The 23,370-nt window shown below is 46.9% G+C and overlaps 1 protein-coding gene and 1 non-coding gene across 2 annotated transcripts in view; both read left to right on the top strand.

Moving 5' to 3' along the window:
* The window catches only part of LOC119400586 (eukaryotic translation initiation factor 3 subunit D), a 169,319-nt gene that overhangs the window by 91,042 nt on the left and 54,907 nt on the right, over positions 1-23,370 (top strand). Inside the window, exon 5 of the mRNA XM_037667649.2 lies at positions 8,893-9,023. Within this exon, the coding sequence (XP_037523577.1) occupies positions 8,893-9,023 (131 nt within the window). The remainder of the gene's footprint in view (positions 1-8,892; positions 9,024-23,370) is intronic.
* Positions 15,360-15,431, top strand: Trnam-cau (transfer RNA methionine (anticodon CAU)). The gene has a single exon. It is a non-coding gene; the product is annotated as a tRNA-Met (tRNA).

Here is a 23,370-nt window from a genome sequence, read left to right as displayed (position 1 = left end):
ATCCAGAACACTCAACTGCATGAGCCCTTATTTTTTCATTAGCGAGTGAAGTATGGAGTTCTCCTGAAATGATTTTTTCCATGAGATTTGCAATTAATCGAAATATTTCTAGCCTTCATAAGAGCCCTGTAATAATATTCAGGGGCTTGAATGTTAATGCAATATGCTTCTATAGTGCACTCCAGGATGTAAAATTTGCTGCTCCAAAGTGCTCCCAGATGCAAAATCATCTGCTCCAAAGTGCTCCAAGATGAAAATTTTTGCTGCTCCAAAGTGCTCCCAAACGGAAATTTCGCTGCTCCAAAAATTGCTCCAAATCAGAAGTCTTCGGTAGCATCACTGCCCTACTCTTTTTGCTTTCCTTCCTGATAAAGCTGGCACCTCCCCTGTGCGCAGGCTGGGGGTGAGGGGGATACCGGCTTTATCCACTCACCTTTGTTTCCCGTTCATCTCGCACCCTACACGTTGCGATTTGCTTTGCGTCATTGCTCCAGGAAGCGATTTTTTTTTTCTTTTTTGCTTTTTCTCGGCCGCCTGAATGTTCCACCAAGACTGCAATGTTCGTTTCGCAGAATCTCCAGCGTTGTCGTTCACCACGGAAGTTTGTTTTAACAGAAGAGTACAGTTAGGCGGTTCGTCTTAAGCGGATTTTTTTTGCGATGAGTCTATGGGGAACCAAACAAACGGAAACGGTCCTGTGTTGTTAGGCATAAGCGAGAATTCGTCTTAACCGAGTTCATCCCTACTCCGGGAGCTTACTGTACTCTGAAACGTACCGTGTATCTGGTGCCGGTGTCAGCTAGGACCCAGAGCTTGTAGCCCCATTTTGTAACCTTGTCTTTCATGTACTGCCCGATCACCCCTTCGACTTTACCATCTGTTCGCCCACAGAGAGATAATGATGTGGCTGGAAAAGTTTCACCAACACCTGATTGACGTGCTCCATGAGCCACCATACGATCCGGTGCTTCCCTCTGCATAGCTGGCTCACATCATCCAAGTCAGCAACGTGGAGCATAGCAAGCAATGCGATGAAACGGCATCGCAGCTTTATTCGTCGTGGGAGCAGGCCACTGTAAAGGTCTCTACACTCCAGTAAAGCTTCAGCCACGGAACCTTGATGAAGCCCATGTTGATGAGACTGTCAGGGTGTTTATTTGACGGCACTCAGCAACAATACACAATGGCAATAGTCGGGTCAAAACATCGGGTCTCGGCGCGAGCTGCGTTCTTTCAGGAGAAGCCGAAGAGGACGACCCACTAAAAGGAGCTGGAGAGCGCAACCCATAACTCAGTTCTAAGGCTTCGCTACAATTACTTCGGGTACGAAAAGGGAGCCGCCCAGCGACCTAACAGTTTGTCACTATGAGCAGGTCGTAGTAGGTCTTAAGGTGCTCCACGTTGACAATATCATGCCCTCGCCGGCACATGTCCGGAGATGGTTCAATGGGTTCAATGAGGTAATTCACCGGGGATGTGCGCTCGACGACCCGGTAGGGGCCTTCGTATTTTGGCAGCTGATTTGAAGAGAGGCCAGTTGCAATAATAGGGACCGAGAGCCATACAAGCGCTGCAGGGAGGAACGTGGGCTTAGAAGGAGTGGGGCCACCGCAAATGCTCTTCTGCCGCTCTTGTTCATGTGTTGTAAAAGTCTTGGCAAGCTCGCGACACTCTTCAGCAAGCCTGGCTGTGGCAGAAATAGGCACACACTCAGGTGGATCGGGCTTGTGTGGAAGGATTGTGTCAATGGTGTGCGACGGGTGCCTGCTGTATAATAAGGGTGAGAAACCAGTAGTGCTCTGAAGGGCAGTATTGTAGGCATAGGTGACGAAGGGCAGAATGGCATCCCAATTTCTGTGATCGGCGGCAACGTATATTGAGAGCATGTCGCCGAGCGTGCGGTTAAAGCATTCGGTTTAACCGCATGCTGAACAACGATTGTCAGTGGAAGCACGTGGCACTTAACAATAGTAGGTTCGAAATTCCTAGAAGAAGGGCTTAACTCTCATTGGTTTTCGTTGTGTATGTACTGTACCGAATGGATTCAAGAGCACCCTTAGGAAACGTTAATACCTGCTGACTGGAGTGCATTGAACTTGTGAATAAGGTATGACTCTGTATATTTTCTGTCTCTTGGGGACTAGAAGTTTGACTGAAGTATGTAAAGGTTGAGATCGTCAAAGTTGTGACCTGCTGTATTAAAATGCTGTGCCACTGCTTTGGGTAACTTCCTCGCCATGTCCGCGTGATGCCCGTTTAATCTAACATTAACAGACTGTCCCGTTTCGCCAATCTACCGTTTTTGACAATGTGAACATTCGATCATGTAGATTATGTTTGAACTAGTGCAAGTAAAACTAGATTTGATATGATGGACGTTATCACTTCTGGTGCTTCTCTACAAGACCAATGAATTTCATCATTTCATCTGGGGTCACTTCTTCCCACGAAACATCGGAACGAGCATGTGTCGGTTTTTCCAGTATTTTAGTCCAGCCGTATTTGTTCGTGTTTTCGCAAATGGTTGCTATTGCAGCGGTGAGACAGCTGCGCATCTTGCGCATCTTCGATACGATTCCGTTTTCCTGTGCCAAGCTGCTCCAAAAGCATACAAATCGCAAAAATTGCACCGAACTGCTCCAAAACAGCCTCAAAAGCAAGAATTTTGATGCCCAAGTCAGCTTTAGTGGGGAAAGAAGGCTGTGTTCACAATATGATTTTCCAAGCAGCGCCAGGAATACCAAGAAAATGATGCGTTCGCAGAACACACAGACACACCCAAGCGTGTTTCTTCTATGCACCTTTCTAATGAAGGCTCACATCGTGCTGCCATAACCTCCTCTGGAATGTTGTTAATATGCGTGACCGCGCAATGTGTGCTGCCGTGCCCCGAGCGTGCTGCATCTAATAGCTAGGCTGTGTGTTCGGTGCTACTTGTGCTCAGTGAAAACTACTGAGTCACATGCGTAGCGGGGTTGACTTTCAGGTTGTTTGTTGTGTGTAGCGTGCTCCTCCGGTTGCTTTGAAATGCGTAAGAGGCATCACTTCATGCCGGCTGTGGGCTTCACAAGCATTTAGGCTTAGCTTTACGACCGAGTTATCGGTCGACGGCCGTTTCGCTGTGCGACTGGCATGCCTCCTTTTCTGTTCTGCAAAAAATAAAACAGGCCTCAGTGCGTCCGGCGCTTCGTTTGCATGAACACATTGCTTATGGTGCGCGGTGCCTGAAGCATGCAGTGTATGGTCGGCGGGCACTTTACATGACTTGCGGCGCACGGGGGCAATCGCAAGTCTATGTATTATTGGGAGTTCTACATCAACGCCGATGGCCTTCGGTATTAAAGAAAAGAGAACAGGCCAGCACGGACAGTGGCAGTACTGTGGTTGCACGCATCAAGAGGCATTATCACCCCCCTTCCCCCCTCCTCCCTGCCTGTTTGCGATTGTCTTCATGCTCACGAAAAAAGTCAGTTTCGCCACAACGGTGAAGAAATGAATGCGATAGCAAAGGGTGATTCCACGTAAGATCGAACAAACGATGGCTGGTCGACCTCTCAAATTTATTTCAAAATTTTATATATTATTGCCTGATGAGTGGAAAGAAGAGATCCGCAATTTGTTTTGCAGCCAAAATTTTTTTCGAAGCACAGGAAATCAATAATGACGATGAGGTGGAGTGGAGCGCTCATGCGCTCTGCTGTTTCGGCCAACTTTCGTTATGAATTGCACAAAATATATTAAAGTTAGGTAGCTTAAATTTCTTTAACTAAATATATGCATGTTTTTGCTTCTGCTCAGGTATTTTTAGTCTTTATGTGTAGTGTAGATGTTTTTATAAAAAACCTCAAAATTTGCCAAGGAAATGTTATTTTCTTTACTTTGAAGGTCATCTAAAAAAGCCTTGTAGCAGAGCGACAAAAATTCCGCATTACGTTCTTCGCATGCTTATCTACTAAACTGCCGAATCTTACATTTATGTAACGTTTCAGTAAAGAGATATGATCGGGCTAAATTCAAGAAAACACCGAACAATGCAAACTTCTGACGACAATTAAAAAAAAACCCATTTTTTATATTTCTTAAACTTTATATACTTATTCTCCTCCACATCAGCTTTCATAATCATTGAAAACATGTTGCATAATGTCGTTGCACTAATAGTACGGCCCCTCCAATCAGTTTCGCCACAACGACCCTTAGGCAAGGATTGGCAATTCAGACTTCTTGCCCAGCGAGTGTATAAAATGCAAGCAGGATTGAATTGCTTTTTATTAAAAGGCCAGCAGGTACCGAAAAAGGTGTCGCCGGCACTGAAGACGTTAATTTTGAAATTATTTGGTCACTGCAGCGGCCACGAGCGCGGGGCTACAGAGCAGGCATGCGCGCACCCGAGATGCTCGTTGTAAGAGACTGCGCAGTGAGAGCTCGTTTTCGCGTCCTCAGACCGATTGAGTTCGAAAGAGCAACACCTCTCGGGTGACTTGAACGCACGTGCACTGGAGCTTCGCTATTCTATCCGCCCTCTGTTTGCATCGCAGCTAGGCGCTGATAACACGGCGGAGATGGAAGTAAGATGAAAACTCTATAAGGGAGCTATGAGCGTTCGCTTCACGCACGCTTCTGCCACAGAAACTGCGCTGCCCAGTTGCGTTCAGTGGAAAGCATGAACGTGGCGCTCCAGTGGAAAGCAAAATATGGAATGTCAAAGGAAAGAAAAGCAAAACTATCAGTAACCGGATGCGCTTGCCTATCTTAGGTGTCGGCAGCAGATGGCCTGAACTGGCCGCGTGTTCGGTGCGCTGTTCACACTTCATTCGGCGCGGATAGTTCTTGTGCTTTGCTCTTACTCTACTCCTCCTGTGCGTCTCATGTCCAGAAAGTATAGCTCTGAATGAGTGTATTGTGGAGACTACCTTTCGAAGCACAAGCTTAATGGAGTAGTGACACGAATTTTTAAAAAATTTCGCTTTATTGCCCTAAATAACAATGGTGTCGAGAAACCTAAAACGACGATTGTGGTGCCTGGGAATGCATCGTATATATTTTAATTACCGCTACCTTAAAAAGACGCTTTCGGTTTCGATATCGAGGGGGCGGCTTCTGAGTGACGTTTCATAGCACTGTGACATCACGGGGATACAGAAACTTGTGACGTACTAGCGGGAAATCCGTCATCTGCTCGTGGTGCACATAAACAACGATGAGTGAATTGTCGTCCAGTGACCCTAACAGTGATTTCTGCGATTTAGGCTGCATACAGGACGCAGAACTCGCAAACTCGGGGGAACTGTCTTGACCCGTCGGGATAATGTCCTTGCAGTGGGGCTGGCTTGCAGATGCTCAGCGACGAAAACTTCAGTCATATTAAAATATTTTATACGTGTTCTCCGACTCCAGTGTGTGGACAGCGTTGACACTGTATACCAACGAAGCAAAAAATGTCCCTTTTGCGATGTCTCAAAATCGTGTCAGTACTCCTTTATTATTGCAAAGAAGCCAAAATTTCGCAGAGTTACCGACCTAGACATAAATGCATTGAAGGAACGTTTAACGCCCGAAAGATCAGTGACTGCCAGTGAGACGGACTACTTGTGCTACGCGTGCTTTTGCTACCACTGCAATGAAAGATCTTCACGGAACGCACAGTTTAACGGTGACGTTCTTATGCCCCCTAAAAAAGAAATCGACGTCATTAACTAGATCATTGCGACTACGGGTGCACGTGCGTTCAAGTCACGCGAGAGGTGTTGCTGTTTGGAACTCAATCGGTCTGAGGACGCGAAAACGACCTCTCACGGCACCGTCTCTTACAACGAGCATCTCGGGTAGCCCCGCGCTCATGGCCGCTGCAGTGACCGAATAATTTCAAAATTAACGTCTTCAGTGCCTGCGTCACCTTATTCGGTACCTGCTGGCCTTTTAATAACAAGAAATTCAATCCTGCCTGCATTTTATACGCTTGCTGGGCAAGAAGTCGGAATTGCCAATCCTTGCCTAAGGGTCTCATTGGAGGGGCCGTAACAATTAGTGCAACGACATTATGCAACATGTTTTCAATGATTGTGAAAGCTGATGTAGAGGAGAATAAGTGGACAAAGTTTGAGAAATATAAAAAATGGGTTTTTTTTTAATTGTCGTCAGAAGCTTGCATTGTTCGGTGTTTTCTTGAATTTAGCCCGATCATATCTCTTTACTGAAACGTTACATAAATGTAAGATTCGGCAGTTTGGTAGATAAGCATGCGAAGAACGTAATGCGGAATTTTTGTCGCTGTGCTACAAGGCTTTTTGGAGACAAAGACCTTCAATGTAAAGAAAATAACGTTTCCTGGGCCAATTTTGAGGTTTTTTATAAAAACATCTACACTACACATAAAAACTAAAAATACCTGCGCAGAAGCAAAAACATGTATATATTTAGTTAAAGAAATTTCAGTTACCTAACTTTAATACATTTTGTGCAATTCATAACGAAAGTTGGCCAAAACAGCAGAGCGCTCCACTCCACCCCATCGTCATTATTGATTTCCTGCGCTTCGAAAAAATTTTTGGCGGCAGAACAAATTGCGGATCTCTTCTTTCCACTCATCGGGCAATAATATATAAAATTTTGAAATAAATTTAAGAGGTCGACCAGCCATCGTTTGGTCGATCTTACGTGGAATCACCCAGCAACAAATTGGAACGTAACGCGAAGAATGGAAAGCAGCTCGAAATTGCAGCATGTTGCTCAAGCCCAAAGGACACACAAAAAGAATGCACACAGGACGAGCGCGAACTTTCCTGCGTCGCAGCTCAACACTTGAAACTGCCCTGCTCAAACATAAAGCAGGATGCACCAAACGAACGCATAGGTACACACAGGATGAGCGCGAACTAACTGTCACAGTTGTTACTTATTTCTGTTTGAACAGCGCGCTCCTTTCGCAAACGGGGCCGCTGCAGCAAGCGAAATGACCTTCGTATGCTCTGTGGCCTCACCGCGGGCATCTCGGGGAAAGCACAAGACATACAACCCCCCCGCCTTCTTCCCCACTATTTGAGATAAGTACGCTCGCAGGCACCCACGCCCTGTAGGTCGAAGAGCATCGGCGTTGGCAGGAGCGGCATGACTACCTCTAAAGTGTGCGCCATGCGCACTTCACGCCATCTCGCTGGTGACCCAGAAAGCATGCTGAAGTAAGTGGTGTATATAAATGGCTTGACGTTAGCAGGCTGAAAGACTTATTTCTCGTGGCTTAGCCGTCTAACGCCACGCGCTGCAGAGTGAGAGGTCGCCTGTTCGATTACACGGTTCGGAAAAAAATTTTTCTGAATTATTTTTCATTGTGGCTTTTTATATATATATATATATATATATATATATATACACATACATACATATACATATACGGGTCCTGACGGCGTTGCTGGACAGCGACGGCAAAAACCAGCCGAGTGCGTTCATATAATTGCTATCGCAATAAAAGTTAGAGGTTTGCGGCATTTTAGAAAAGCGTTGGGGTTCCTCAAAGTCAGAACGTTTGAGAACCCCTGCTCTAGTAGTTTTGCATGAGAAGGCAGCAGCAGACTGATGCAAAGCGTGTTTGTGTCATCCCCTAGTAAAAGCTTACAGTACACTTACCACTGCGCTACTCTTGCAGTACCATAAGGGCACATTTGACGAGATAGTCAGTGCAGCGAGGTTTCTTGGCAGCTGCGCGGCACTCTTGAAGGGGATCCTGCATGAGGTGGCAGCGAACGGTGCTGCAGTGCGCTTTTGTTGTTGTCTGTTAAAAGCGTGCAATACACTTGACGCTATGCCAACAGTGCAGCCGAGCAGATAGATGAAGGCGCTTATTGTGATGTTCTCCTGACAAAAGAGCAACACTGACCTACAGAGAGCTCTCGGTAAGCTTGAAAAGCTAAATAAGCAGATGAAGCAGACGTACAAAAAGCCAAAGCAGTAATCTGCTTAATCATATCACCGATCTTAAGCAAAGACCTACTGCTATGTAACTGCAATTATATTATTGTGCAATCCCAACTTTTAAAATTTTTGATAAGTGTGATGCTTTCTTTTTTTCAAATGTTTGAGGTGAACTTCTAGTCTGATACAACTTTAGAAGTCCGTGGCATTTCCTCCTCAAAGGCAGCTGCACACAAGTCTGCACCAATGGGCGCACACTCCAGACTAACGTCTTCAGCCGGACGTCCTGTGACCCCGCATTCTGAGAACACTGCCGCGTTCATTAGAGGGACTACTTGTTTAGTTGCAGAGGCGATCGGCTGCCGCGCATTTGTCGTCTGTGTGGGGCCTCTCCGGACTTCTTAGGTTGTATCCAAGTATAGTTTCCAGAACCTTCTTTTAATTATTTCATGTTTGTTACACGAGCTAGATCGGTTGCGTGGTATGTAAAAAGGTAGCGTAATTCATACCTGGTGATAATCTGTTAAAAAAACTTTGTCCAAACGCTGTTTCAATGTTGTGTGTATTCTAAGCGTAAAATATGTACTTGTACCCTCAAGTTGCTACAAATTTGTTTTTCAAGCTCCTAAGACTACATATTAAATGCCGTTAACTGCTCCAAATCAAGGTTCTTCTGCTCCAAAATCAAAATTTTGCCGCTCCAAAAACTGCTCCCAATTCAGTTTCAGCTGTCTCGCCCCTAATATACATACATATACATATCAGGGACATGACGGCGATGGCAAAAACCCGCCGAGAGTGTCCATATAATTGCTATTGCAATAAAAAAATGTTATTAGCAAAAGCATAGTGTTTGTGGTGCTAACTAATCTCAAGTCCACGTATTGGTACTGCTAGAATGCAATCAGTACACGCGTACCGATTCATCATTGGCTGTGAAGTGTGCACCTGTGCTGCCTAATTCACTTTGGATGTTTTGTGCAGACCTGCTGACAGTGAATGAGACAGCATCAGAACCTCCACACGAGGAGGGCAACAGCATCAATGCTCCACGCAACTTGGCCCTGGAGGCGACCTTCATCAACCACAACTTCTCGCAGCAAGTGCTCAAGATGGTAAGCACCTGTCTGCCTCGATGGACGAAAGAAGGGGAATTTAGGGGCTCGTTTGTCTTTGTTAGACAAAACATTAATGAAAAAAAGTGGACGAAAAGACAACTTGTCGCCAGCAGGGACCGAATCTGAAACCTTTGAATAACGCATCCGATGCTCTATCAGTAGAGCTACAGTGGTGTCATCCCTCTTTCCATTATATCAGGTGTATCTGTGCATATCCCATAAAGTGGACGGGAGGATGACGGCTGCCGCAGCTCAGTGGTAGAGCATCTGACGCATTATTCGAAGGTTATTCGAGCTGCAGGAAGTTCTGGGGAAGCTTGAAAAGCTAAATAAGTAGATCTACAAAAAAAAAAACAATGCAGTAATCTAACTGCTCAATCATATCACTGATCTTTAACCTTTCAGGCGCCACCTATGAAGAACTGTCTGGAAATGCGTCAAATCGATACAATGTTATTTCAAGGCACTCGATATTCTATTGCAACAAAAATAATGTTGTAATACGTTAATTTACTTGTGTTCTAGTAATTAGTTCTGATTCAGTTGTAATTACATATCTATTTATTGTGAAGTCATTCACGCTCTGTTTTTGCATTAATAGAATGAAATCTCACTCCAGAAGTACAGTGCAAATTTGATATCGGGTATGTCGATTTGGCGCAAAGAAACATTATACTTTTGATGTGGCTCGCGGGAGGGGGCACTTTGGACCATAGAGTTTCCTACAGTTACCTAGAGGGAACTCTGGTGCTCGATCGCTCAGCCACCATGGCAGTGATGGAAGTGCTGCTCCAATTGCTCCAAACTGCCCCAAAAGTGAAATGCCGCTACATGCTGCTCCAAACTGTAATATTTGTTAGTAGACAGTTATCGTTTAGCGGGCTTAGCGGAATAGTGGGATCGAAATGCGCATGCGCGGTACGCTAAACGACCCGTAGCGTTTACCGTACGCACGCTATTTTTCAGATTTAGCGTTACCGTGTTTGCGTGGTTAACGTAGTGTACATAAAACATGGCGGCGGTTTTGGACGCCTGCTTCGAACTGAATTTAAGGTTGATGTGGACGGATGCACTTCTTTCACAGCAGGCGACTGTGTAGAATGGCTTTGCCTGCCTTCAGGTAGCTTCGACACCCAAGTATTACAGATAACTTAGCATAGTTTTTGAGATGCTTCCTTTTTCGAACGTCCCTAGGCCTAACTAGGAGATCAGTGTAAGCAAATCTGCAAAGCAAAAATTTTCGCTTTTGGTGTGTGGGTCATAGTCATTTACTTTTATTGTTGCTAAAAAAAGTAGTAATATTGCTGTGTGTGGGGATACAGGCAAGCATTGTTTTGTTTTTTTCATTTGCGCATTCACCCTCCTCTAGATCTCGCCACCGTCCCAGCTTGGGCACGTAAACATTGTCCCGCTAAACTAAAACGCGCTGTCGGCAACGAACGTTTGGGGCACGGTAACGCTATTCCCTTAACACCCGCTATCATGCTAACCCTAAACTATAACTGTCTAGTAACTGCTCCAAACCTGCGCCGAAATGGTGCTGGGAAACTGAAAACAGCGAACTTTAACCGTATGACCATCCAGAGAGCCCAAACGAAAACAAAAACAAGCTGTATACTATCATCTAATATGCAGCTTGTATACTAGCTGTATACTAGCACATTGACAATGCTACGTATACTGGCATTGTCAATATACAGTGGAATCTCATTAATGCGTACCTGCCGGGAACGCCGCATAACTACACACTAAACGGTAGTACGCATTAACCACCAAGTTAAAAATTTGCATCTCCTCGCATACGCCATCGTCGCCAGCAAAGAAATAAGTACAGTGCCACAGCAAATATTGCCTAAAGTACCCACTGCAAAGCCTTTTCTTTATTTTTCCCAAATTGGAGAAAAGATTCTGGTACTCTCGCACGACCGTCCGATAGTGCCGATAGCGCGTGGTGGCGACGCCAAGGAGCATTTCGGAACTATTACAGGGTCCGGTATACGCAGTGACCAACGTAGTGACAGAACGGACAGTGTCGGCTTTCCGCGATATATGTGTGTGCGTCTGTACCACGATCTGCTACTAAATGAAAACTGACACAGTTCCAGTGAAACGCGGTACGGCTGCGTGGAGCTGATAGTCTCCTGGCTAGTTGCGTGCAGCGCGTCGCCTTCTCAGCTCACGGCGTCACTGCCGGGCCGCCGGGCCGCTTGCTGTACCGCACGCGCGCATTTGTCGTGGGAGTGTTCTTCGTACTCACTTCGCTCCAGACCGTGCACAGATGCGGCGATGAGCACAGATAAGCTTAATAGTATACGTTGTTGGGCTAGTTGGTTCATAATCTTCAAAATTGGCTAGCGCGAAAATCGACAAGGACTAAGAAGGAACACTGATGTACAGGACAGGCGCTACTCACAACTAAGCTTTATTCAGAAACGTCTTCCTACATATATACACAGCCGAGTGGCGCGCGCAGGCGCAATGCACATGACAGTCGACAATGCTAATCAGGATCGGGATACCAAAACATATTCGCATCATAACCAAGTATCTAAGAAGAGTCTTTCCTTACTGCGCAGAACAACAGAAGTGTCACTGATACATTCACGGTCCTTCTTTTTAATGTGATAAGCCTCCATTAGTTCTCTCGCCAGCGCATTCCCACTTCTGCCCAGAATTCGAATGCTAGACAGCACTGGCTCACAGGCACAGGTCCTACAATGCATAGGCAGATGAAAAGTCAAATTATTTTTAACAGATCGCTCGTGTTCCCGTGCTCGATCATTGACGCAACGACCAGTTTGTCCGATATAAACCTTGCCACAAGTGAGTGGGATTTCGTACACGACGCCTACGGCGCATGTGACGTAGGGCCGAACGTGCTTTTTTCCGCACGTTGTTTTTTTTAAGTGGTCCCGAAATGCGAGGGCATAGCCCAGCCAGTTTATGCGGTGCTGAAAAAACAGCGGGAATGAGCAGAGGACACAGTTTTTTCAGCTTTTACTTTTGCCGTATAATTCAATTATGTGAAGCTATTATAGGCTCCTTCCTGTTCATGGAAATGCATGTAGCCAGTTTGAAAGATTGTGGGCCTCTGCTTCTTATACTGTCACTGAAATACAGTAGACGCTCAGTAAACGGAAAATCTCTTAATTGGAACTTCTGCTTAAATGGAACAACTGCCTCTGATATTATTGGTTTCATATTTGCACTCTGCACTCCTCCTCTCTCAGTAAATGGAACTCCTGTTAAATGGAACACATTTTCCTGGTCCCTTCAGGTTCCGTTTAACGAGAGTCTACTGTACATGTAATGGACTCACTGATGCTTTCAGAAATCGTTTAACAAGAAATGTTGCTGGAGGCAATGCTGCTGCCCTGACGAAGACAAGTCAACTTGTTGAAACATTGTCTCCAGTGGCATTCTCTGTGCAGCGATTTCTCATCGCTTCAAGTCTCCATCTTCCCCTGTGCTTCTGTGTTGTTTGGTGCTAAGTTCTGTAAGAAAAATATGTTTGCCGTCATAACAGACATGATTGAGTCGAGTACGACGTGGCCTGCTCGTGATTGTTTATAATTTTCTAATTGGTTCGGATATTCTGGGTTGAATGGTTGCTCATTATGTGCATATTTCAGTTCAGAATTAAAGCTGTTTTTGCAGATTGACACTTTCACACTACGTGTATGTCTCTGTTATTGAGTACGAAACATGTGATTAAAAAGAAGCTTTAAATTTTGCTTGTGTTGATCAAGCTTTGTCTTAATGAGAAATCGGTCAGGTTTAGTTTGTCCACTTCGCTACACACGAAGAAAATTAAAAAGATGCTTAACTAAATTTAATGAATGGCCACGTCGCCCGAGCGGCCACCGGACCTGCAGATAGCATGAGCACATTCCGCTTGCATGCGAAGGGGGAAAGGAGGGCTTCCACGGCCGCGGCGACCCTCCTCCACTCGGTTTCGCGCCCTTTCCCTCTATTTGCTGACCTCATCAGTGACGTCATGAAAGAAACGTTTAGTTTGTGAATTATTTCTAGTGGATACCTGGCAGCCACCAGTGGTGCAAGCGGCGCTGCCGCAGCGTATCAGCATGCAAGAGCGCGTACATGGTAGGTATAGGGAGTTCCCGCCCCCAGATAGCGCGCGCGCCAGCGATTGGGATCGCGCCCTTAGAATCAAAGTTCAAAGTTGCTGCTCGAGCGACACCCCCCTCCCCCCTCTCGCGTCTTTCCATGCTCGTTCAAGACGGCAGGGCGTTTCCTCTGCTTCGACGGCAGGCCTCCCGAGTGGAGTGGTGTTACCGCATGCACCCTCCGAGCGACTGAAATGGGCTGGCTTGTTTGATCTCTGCTTCAGCCGCGTTCGTCGCATGCACTTGCGCGCTTTTGCCTACGCTGTAACATACTACGCGCGGGGGGATGCTTTCAATTTGGGCTTTATGCGGGACATGATGGCAAAAACCCGTCGAGAATGTCCATATAATTGCTATCGCATTAAAAAAGGACAGTGGTTCTCAAATGTCATGATTTTTATTGCGTGCAGAACGCTTTTTAAGCCACTTTTGCCGCAGTACACTGGTGTCCTGCGGAAAAGCGTACTGTGATTTAGAAGGGGCTATTAGTACTAGCTGTCAGGGACACAGCACATTTTGTTCCTTAATTACTCATTCGCGCATGCGCCATGTAATTACGAGTGCTAGTATGATCGCCGACGTCTACAAAATTATTGGCAATCATTTGGAGCTGCTGTGTATGGCGTTTCTGCGGCCTTGACAAACAAGTAGACAAAAATATTTGCCAGTTTTCTTTTTTCTCCACCCCACTTGCTCCTGCTTTATGAATCTCCCGAATTTCGAGGTTGCCAGGTTCACAGGTCCACATTAGCATTCACAGTGCCTGTCGAATTCTTTGACAGGCCCTGTAAAAGCTTATGTGGACTTAGTGATTGTTTGCAGTGTGGGGTGGCTCAATGCACTGCTTTTATTGAAATAGCAGTGTTCACGTGCACTGTGCACAAGTTAGCTGATGTTTAATGGTTTGTACTATTTTGTTTTGTTTTCTAAAAGTAAGTCTTTTTTTGTTATAGTGCTCCGAATTTGGGATTTTGTGCTTAGAAATTCAGGCTTTTTTTTCGTAACCGGCTCCAAATTTGGATTTTTGTGCTCCAAAAGCAACATTCTGCTGCTCCAAAAATTGCTCCCAATCCTATTTCGGCTGTTGCACCCCTTGTATCCTGCGCAACATTTTTTCTGTAATTTTGCTTTAATGTACAGTTAAACCTGGGTATAATGAAATTGACAAATTTCCGAAAAAAATTCATTGTAAAGTTTTTTGTTATATCCAGTTTCAGCATGAAAATTTGGAAAAGAAATGCACAAATTAAACACAAGGGGAATTGAAGGCAGAGCTCACCCAAAACATTTATTTAGCGGCAAAAAAACTGCAGTATTTTGCTTTGTTGCTTGTTTGTGAGGGATGGCAATACTGAACGTTTGTACGACACCAATACAACGCTGCTCCGTCATCGTCAAGCCGTGGCTTCCGAGATTGGCTCCGGCAATGCGCCGTCGTGTTGCCGGAGCCACTCTCGGAGGCCACGGTCTCGTGAACCCGCGACATAGCGCAAGGCGGCAAAGCGTGTGATGACAGTGACTAGTCAGCCTCCGAACATCCGTTGTTGTCACCGTGGTTGCGGACAGTTTCCACCAGCGCCTAATCTGACATCTCCTCGGTAGTGAAGACACAGTTGTTGGCATTAGGAAAATCGCAATAGCGGCACGTCATCAGGGTGTGCTCCATGCATGCGCAGTGAAACCACACAAGGCCGCACGGCATCAAAAACGAAGAGTGAACTCCATATATGCGGCACGGCCCCACATATTCGGCGCAAACTCGAGGCGTAACGATACGGAGCAGGGATTTTTTTTAGTGCCATCACCTGGTGTCACGTTAATGAAGTTCTTTCTTTTTTTGAGGTGGTAGGCCACTCAAAAAAAATTTTTTTTCAGGAGCAGCCAGCGTTGAAATAACTTTTTGTTCAAAACAAGCATGTCTTATTTAACTTACCCAGCCATTTATAGTTCAAAATACTGATTTATTTTTTGGGGGGTGATCTCTGCAAAAAATTGCATGTGAGGGATGTGAGGGATTATTGTATGTGAGGAATTATTCTGAGGGATTATTGGTCAGCTTCCAGTTCGGAAAAAGATCACATGCTACGTGACGCCAACAGGCAGAAAAAAGTGTTCCACACTCGCCGCCATGGCTGCGACTGGCGCTGACTAACACTCCTAAGTTTATTCCACATATATACCCTATAAAGTGGACAGGGAGATGACCGCCGCCGTAGCTCAGTGGTAGAGCATCGGACGCATTATTCGAAGGTCGCAGGTTCGGTCCCTGCTGGCGGCAAGTTCTCTTTTCGTCCACTTTACTTTCTTCACATTTATATTCTAAATACTACAGATAACACCCCCTATACTTTCCTTGGCATTGCTGTCTGTTAGTTCTCATTCATATTGTGTGTATCAAAAGTGGTAGTCACGCCAGCCGTGATAAGTGACTATTGGGTGGCTTAAGTCAGTAAAGCTTTGACATTTGTGTAACTAAAGGTTGGAGCTATGCAATGAACTAGGATAAATATTATGCAGCAAATATCGAGGAAGTAATGTTAAAAAAACCAAAAAGATGGGGAGAAAGAGCCAATTTACACTGAACCTGTTTGCAAAATTAGCTGTGAAATTAAAAATATTCCATCAGTTTCTTTTATTCTAGTGCACTGCACAGATAGATATGTTGTAAACTATTATACAAAATTTCAGTTCAAAGTACGCACTGAGAAAAAAATTATGAAAGTTGGTGTCACATGTCTTGGAGCAAATTCTTATTTTGAGAAAAACGCGAACAAAGATTTCAGAGCTTGCAAGAGATGTGCGTCCCCCGGTAGCCGTTTTTAGGGATTCAAAAACAATTAGAAACAGAATGTTATATTTAATGACATCCTCTTATGTAACAGTCTCAACAAACTTTATAAAGTTGTTTGAATATCATTAATATAGACGAAACAACACTTTTGAAAAAAACACAATGTGGTTTTGGTTTCGCTATACGAGCATGGGGTATGGAAAACTTGCTGTAACTTGAAAACTAATGATGATTGGATTGGATTGGGAAAACTTTATTAGGAGGATAATTTTTGTTGCAACATTCATGTATTTGCATACCTGCCAACTCTCCTGAATTGTCCGGGAGACTCCCGAACTTGGACCTAATCTCCCGATTGTACGAATGTCATCTCGAATCTCCCGAAAAGTGGCCACCACAGCAGAGGCGTTTTTTTTTTTTTTTTTAATCATGCACGTACGTCAGCCTTTCCTGCTGTGTCAGTACTGCGGAAGAGCACTCGCTACTGTTGTAGCTTACGCCAAAGTGACAGAGCCAGGCCAGTAACCAACGCAGAATGCTTTATTTAGCAGACAATGAAGTATATATAGGCAGCTGGCCTATGACGTAACACAAGACAGTGACGACGTTTGACACATGTTGGCACTGCACTTCTTATCACTTCCCCCTTTCTTTTAAAGATCGAGTCTTTGCACGGGTCTTCGTAGTCGGGTAGACCTTCGTAAGACTGGAGGAGTTGGGGAAACCCCCACAGCTGGAAGAGATGTTGGTGGCGTTGTAGAAGGAACGGGAACAGCGTCCTTGTGTGCTGGAGTTGGCGGGCTTAACCGCTCCTCTCGTGGTGACTCCTGCTGCTCCCCGTTGTCAGGGCTGGGCGGTACTGGTTCGACAGTCTCCGCCCTTGGAGTCCCGGGTGACCTAGACACCCGCGGGCGAATCTGGTCTAAGTGACGCCGGGTTGGTCCACCTGGTGTGTCGACTGTCACGAGGCGCGAACCTTCGGTGCCTTTGATGACGCCTGGGCACCACCGCCTCCCGTGTCCAAAGTTGCGCACCCACACCGGGTCCCCGGGCTGGAATCTGGAAGGCTGGAAACGACTCCGAGATAAGGATGGCACACATGTATCCAAGCGTGAACGAACTTGATAATTAAGCAGCAGTTCCGAAGGAGACTTTCCGCACGGCAGGGGCGTGCGTCGGTAGCCTAGCAATACTCGCGCTAGTTTGGCGTCGAGATCGTTCACCATCGAATGTTTGACAAGGCCATCCTTGATAGTGCGAACTGCGCGTTCCGCAAGGCCGTTCGACTGTGGGTGGTACGGGGCACTGCGCAGATGCGTTATATTGTTGTCTGTCATGAACTGGGCAAACTGCTGACTTGCAAACTGGGGCCCGTTATCTGACACTACAGTTTGCGGCAAGCCAAAACGCGCGAATAATTCGCGAAGACGTGTTATTGTGACTTCGGTGGTTGCCGACCTGACAGGGAGTGCCTCGATCCACTTCGTGTGCGAGTCGACGACTATCAGCAGCATGCGCCAGTCTATTGGCCCGGCATAATCAATGTGAAGCCGTGACCACTTTATCCCGGTTTCTGGCCAACTGATAGGCTCCTGGTGATGTGGCATTGTTTGAGCTTGTACACATGGCATGCATGAACGAGCGAGATTTTCGATCTCACCATCCAACCCTGGCCACCAGAACAGCGTCCGAGCCAGTCTTTTCATTGCCGATGCTCCCTGGTGTGACCGGTGTAGCTCGGAGAGCATGGGCCCCCGCGCCTTGCAGGGTATGATAACTCGATGACCCCAGTAGAGCAGACCTTCTGCGCTCGACAGTTCCAGTCTTCTGCAAAAGTAAGGTTGAAGATGGCTGTGACATGATGAGAGGCGTTTAGGCCATCCCTTAAGCATGAAGTTCTGGACAACACGAAGATCTTTGTCTGCACTCGTCAGTTCCCTCAAAGCACCCGCTGGCACGAACGAACTGTCAAGATTCTCTGTAGCCAGCACGTATTCTGGCAAGGTTCCCGAGTGAACAGCCTCTGGTGTCGGCACTGGCAAACGGCTAAGTGCGGCTGCATTGGCGTTTTGCTTCCCGGCCCTGTACTCGATGCGGTATCGGTACTGACTTAGGAACAGAGCCCACCTCTGGATACGCGCCGACGCCATTGGAGGCACCGGTCGATCTTCTCGTAGAAGACCCACAAGTAGTTGGTGGTCCGTCACCAGCACAAACTCGCGGCCCAACAGGTAGTCTCAAAACTTTGAGACTCCGAACACTAGCACCAGAGCTTCCTTCACGAGCTGCGAATAAGTTTTCTCGGCGCGCGTCAGTGCGCGTGAACGGAAAGCGATGGGCTTATCCACGTGGCCCATGCGGTGCGAGATGACGGCACCTAAACCCGACGGTGATGCATCACATTCCAACCGGACTGGTTGGTTGGGCTGAAAATATGTCAGCACTGTGGCTAGAATTGGGAGGTGTGAAAACCGGCCGCTCTAAGTTGGCCCCCATTCGCGATCCCGCAGCGGTGGCGCTGTAGTCGGAGGCGCTGCCAGCTTGCGCTGTGGTAATGCACTCGCGCATGGGCATCGGCAGGATTTTGTCTTCGGGGGTGCAAACCCGTGCTGCATCGCGTATGGTGGAGTGGGGGAACGCTGGTGTGGCTCCAGGGAGGCGGGGGAAATGCCCCCTGCCAACGACCATGCACTCGCGTCGGTACTAGATTTTCGCCAGTGAAAGAGCTTTATCAACATAAACATTTTTACTCAAGGATCACGGCATTAGTGCGAAGCTTTCGGCCGCCAACAACCAGGCATAATTCGAGCCTCCATAATCAAACCATTCTTCGATGAAGTGCTATTTCGAATGAACCAATGTTTACATGTTTGATGAAGGCAAAATTATCTTCATCTTCATAAGATTTATCTAGACATTTACGGAGTAAAAGAGAAAGCTTCTTCTTGCAGGAGCGTTATATCTTTGACGACGTTTTCTAACATTATCACGCGATAACCGTTGATACATTGTAGTTACGTGTACTACTAAATATACCTCGAGAGTGCGCCTTGCCTTGCCCATTTGTTCCTTGCCATTTACTCAATGCTGAATTTGCATTACACTCGAGGTCGCGCCGTCACGGAGCCAGTATGCTCAAAGTTGAACAGAAATTGAGACAGCAATTAGTTTCATCGCTTCAACAAAATTTAATTAGCATCATTTTGTGAGCAATACACTGGTGGATACTCTTGTAGGTGATGCGCATGTATTCAATTTTTTTTTTTTAATTTGTCCTCGCTTTATCCCTGGTTGAGCCAGGCCTTCAAAGGCAAATGAACCCTCGATAGTGATGCAAAAGAATTTGACCACTGATATTGTCCATTCTTCAGATGCTCGACGTAGCCAATTTCTGCAACACGCTCCTTACAGAGCTGCAACAAGCTGTCTATTATCTTTGAAGGCAAGCGCACTGTGCTGAACACAAGTGTCAGCCTGCTTTACATATAATACCTGTGTCAAGTTGTATAGTAACTTTGATGGATACAGCAGCCCTCAAATATCCCATTTGCTAGTTATCTGACTTTGCAGCTGTCATGCAGTGCTTTCTATTAGCACGATGCACGCATTTTTGCAGTGTGTGCAGCACGATAGCAGAATGCGCTTTGTGTAGCCCGCTATTAAATACACAAGGTGAGCATCGCTGCGTTGCTCTTTATAGTCGATGAAAGTATAACAAATAAAATAAAACAGAAGAAGAAAATAAAACGTTCAGGTTATTTCATTTATCACTTGCCCGTGCTTGTCACAGACGCACGCAAAAACCTTTGCAGCACTTGAACGGGTTCAGTACATTTACCTTGTGTCAAAATGTTTCTTACAGATGGCCGAATTTTCGCTGTATCGCTCTGTCGGCCTTTGGGATTGCCCGCTTCCAAACTGCTAATCTGTCTGCATGCCGGCGCACGGGAAAGTGACACTTTTTCCGCACATGTTCTGCACACCGAATTGCAGCGCCTGGCACAAAACACGGTCCTTGTGTATATCTTCTTTGTCTCCGTGCGTTTGCACGAATCCGTTAAGATGGTCGCTGAGTTTCTTCCTTTTTTGTACACGTCATTCCTCTCAAGGAACACTAACACAGGGAACTCGTAAAAGCACGTGCAGGCCAACGAAGCTGACAAGCTTCGGCCGCAAGTACACTCAGTACACTGCCGTCTCCCCCACCCCCCATGCGAGCAGGCAGCGCCTCCGACTGTCGCGCTATATCTCGACCTAGCGGAGGGATCGCGCAACGCGGCACCTTCGGGCAAGGGAAACACGGCTCGCTTTTCACACCTCCCCATTCTAGCCACCCTAGCACTGGTGAGCTGAGAAGCGTTCGTTTCGCCTTGAGATAAGATTTTTCCTGGGTTGCACCCCACTCCCATCTATGCTCTTTTTCGAGTAGATTATACAAGGGGGCCAACATCGCTGACATGTGTGGCAGGAACCGGTGATAATACGACAGCAGACCCAAAAACGAGCGCAGTTCGCTTACATTCGTAGGCCGTGGTGAATCGCGTATTGCAGCCAGGTTCTTTTCCAACGGGTGCAAGCCATCTTTGTCGATCCGGTGCCCCAAATAGACGATTGAGTCTTTACGGAAGTGACATTTTTCCGTCTTCAGCTTGACACCGTTTTCCTGTAGCCGGTGCAAAACATCCCGGAGCACGGAGCCGTTACTGTCTGGACGCTCGCCTATTAATACGTCGTCCAAGTACACCTGCACGGCTGGAAGGCCAGCCAGGACGGTTTCCATGCGCAGCTGAAAAATCGCGGGAGCCGAGGCAACTCCAAACGGGAGACGGTTATAGCAAAACAGCCCCTTGTGCGTGTTTATCACGGCCAACTTCTTCGCTTCCTCATCCAAGGGGAGCTGGTTGTATGCGTCCTTGAGAACCAATGTAGTGAAAAGAGATCCCTCACGAAGTGAGGCGAAAATATCCTCAATGTTAGGTAGTGGATACTGCTCAGTTATGCACGCATTAATAGTGGTCTTAAAATCACCGCAGATGCGGAGTGACCCGTCTTTCTTTAGTACCGGCACTATTGGTGCCGCCCACTCTGAATGTGCCATAGGCGATAATATGCCTTCACTCACTAAGCGTTCCAGCTCCGTTTCCACTTTCTCACGAAGAGTGTAAGGGATAGGCCGTGCCTTGTGGAACTTAGGTTGGGCGTCTTCTCGAACGTGGAATTTCACAGGAGGCCCCTGAATTCTTCCGAGCCCAGATTCAAAAAGTGCGTGAAACTCCGTGCAGAGGCTGTCGCGAGCAACTGACATCGATTGCACTGTTCCGAGGAACTCACTCGGAAGTATTGACAATGCTTGAATTAAATCCCTTCCGCAAAGGCTAGGACCAGAACACCCTATAACGATCAGGGTGGCAGGGACAGCTTTGCCTGAAAATTGGGCTTGAAGCTGTAGTTCACTGACAATGGGCAACTTGCCCAGGTAGCAGCTGAGCGTCTGTTTGCATTTCGATAACCACGGCCAGCTCAGGCGATGCTTGAGATAAACTTCTTGCGGGATTATTGAAAATGGTGATCCCGTATCAATGATCATGTTCAGGGGCACGCCCCCCCCAACGGATGACCCTGCGATACGCCTGTAGCAGACGTTGCTTCTCCCGTGTCTCTTGTACAGTGAACACTGTTGAAATATCACTTTCCTCGTTTTCAGATGCAGTGCTCTCATACTGAAAGGCATAAGCACTGACATCCTGCTTGCCACGAGCCCTGAGCCTCGATTGGGAGCGGCATTTTCTTGCGAAATGACCCGTCTTCCCACAGCGAAAACATTTCTCTCTTTTGTGCGGGCAATCATATGCTTGATGGTCATGGCTTCCGCAGCGTGCACAATCTGCAACTCGTTGCTTCTTATCTCTGGAGGTGGTTTGATACTGGCGAGATTTTCCAGCTAAACTGCACACCGCTGCCGTATCAGGTTTGGTCATGGCGCTAACTTCCTGCGCAGCGGCTTCGGCAGCCGTAGCAATGTTTACCGCTTCGGCCAGTGTGAGCTCACTTCTTTCGAGCAGCGTCTGCTGCACAGCGCGATTTCGGATGCCACAAACGATGTGGTCACGTAACATACGGTCAAAACCGGTGCCAAAGTTACACTTATCTGCCAGCTTGCGGAGCTCAACGACATAGCCTCGGACAGATTCAGTGGCCGTTTGGTCCCTAGTGAAGAACTTATAACTTGCGGCAACTTCGTTACTCTTCGGCGCATAGTGGGCATTTAGGAAAGCGAGTGCTTCTTGGTAACTCAGCTCATTTACTTTACGGGGAGCGCAGTGTCCCGCAAGAACGCCTACTACCTTTGCTGATAGCGTCGAAATCAGAAGCGCCCTTTTCTTATCCTCTTTGTTAATATCATTTGCTTCAAAGAATGCCTCCAGCTGAGTCAAGTAAATCTCCCACTTATCTTGATTTTCGTCGAAACTTGGGGTGCCGAGACTCGTAGCCATGGCCATGGCCGCCGACGTTCCGTGGTGGTAGGCGAAGGTGGTGGTTACATTCAGCGCCCAGGAAGCGTGAATCCCATCTTCGTCGCCACTGTTGTAGCTTACGCCAAAGTGACAGAGCCAGGCCAGTAACCAACGCAGAATGCTTTATTTAGCAGACATTGAAGTATATATAGGCAGCTGGCCTATGACCTAACACAAAACGGTGATGACGTTTGACATGTGTTGGCACTGCACTTCTTATCAGCTACCACACTTCTATTTCATTGTAACCATGTCGTAGAGTAACGCTGAGTACATTCTAGACACTGCGCATCTGGGCGAAAGCTGGCCGGCTGGCCGTGAGAAGCGCTCGCCACCGTACCGAAAGAAGGGGAGGGAAAAGGTACAGTCTCAACGGAAAAAGATTGCCAAAAGTGCACAGCGGCCGGAGCTGCGGCGCTGCACGAGCGCTCCGATAACGAGACGGCGAGACTGTCGAGCACATTCCATTTTCCAAAGGAGGGGTGGTCGACAGACCGGCGGTAAGTAAGCGGCCCCCATTGTGCTTTGCAGTCTCGATATCGGCATGCTTGGGAGAAACAGCGCTGCGTGTTGCAATCTTGCCGCTCCGGCCACCGTTCAGTTCATTTGCGGCAATCGTTTCCGTTGAGCCTAGCCAGAACTTCTGTGTCTCCATCTTGGCCCCCGCATTTTGTACGCTACACTGTCTGCCGTGGGGGTTGCGTGTTTCCAGAGTTCAGTTAGAAGGTCAATGACGGCGTCAAAATCAGAGTACTTGTAAGTGTTTCTGTACTCATACACAGCTGGGTTTCCGTGCTTTGTGACTTCGCGGAAAGGTGACAAGTACTGATTCTGTACCACGTGCGCCTGTGAACTGCCTTGGTGCCTTCACATGTAAAGTAGTTTGGTTCAAGCAGCTCAAAACAAACATC

The sequence above is a fragment of the Rhipicephalus sanguineus genome, chromosome 7, assembly GCF_013339695.2.
Source record: "Rhipicephalus sanguineus isolate Rsan-2018 chromosome 7, BIME_Rsan_1.4, whole genome shotgun sequence".
Taxonomy (NCBI): Eukaryota; Metazoa; Arthropoda; class Arachnida; order Ixodida; family Ixodidae; genus Rhipicephalus; species Rhipicephalus sanguineus.
This window is presented reverse-complemented; position numbering and strand designations above follow the sequence as displayed.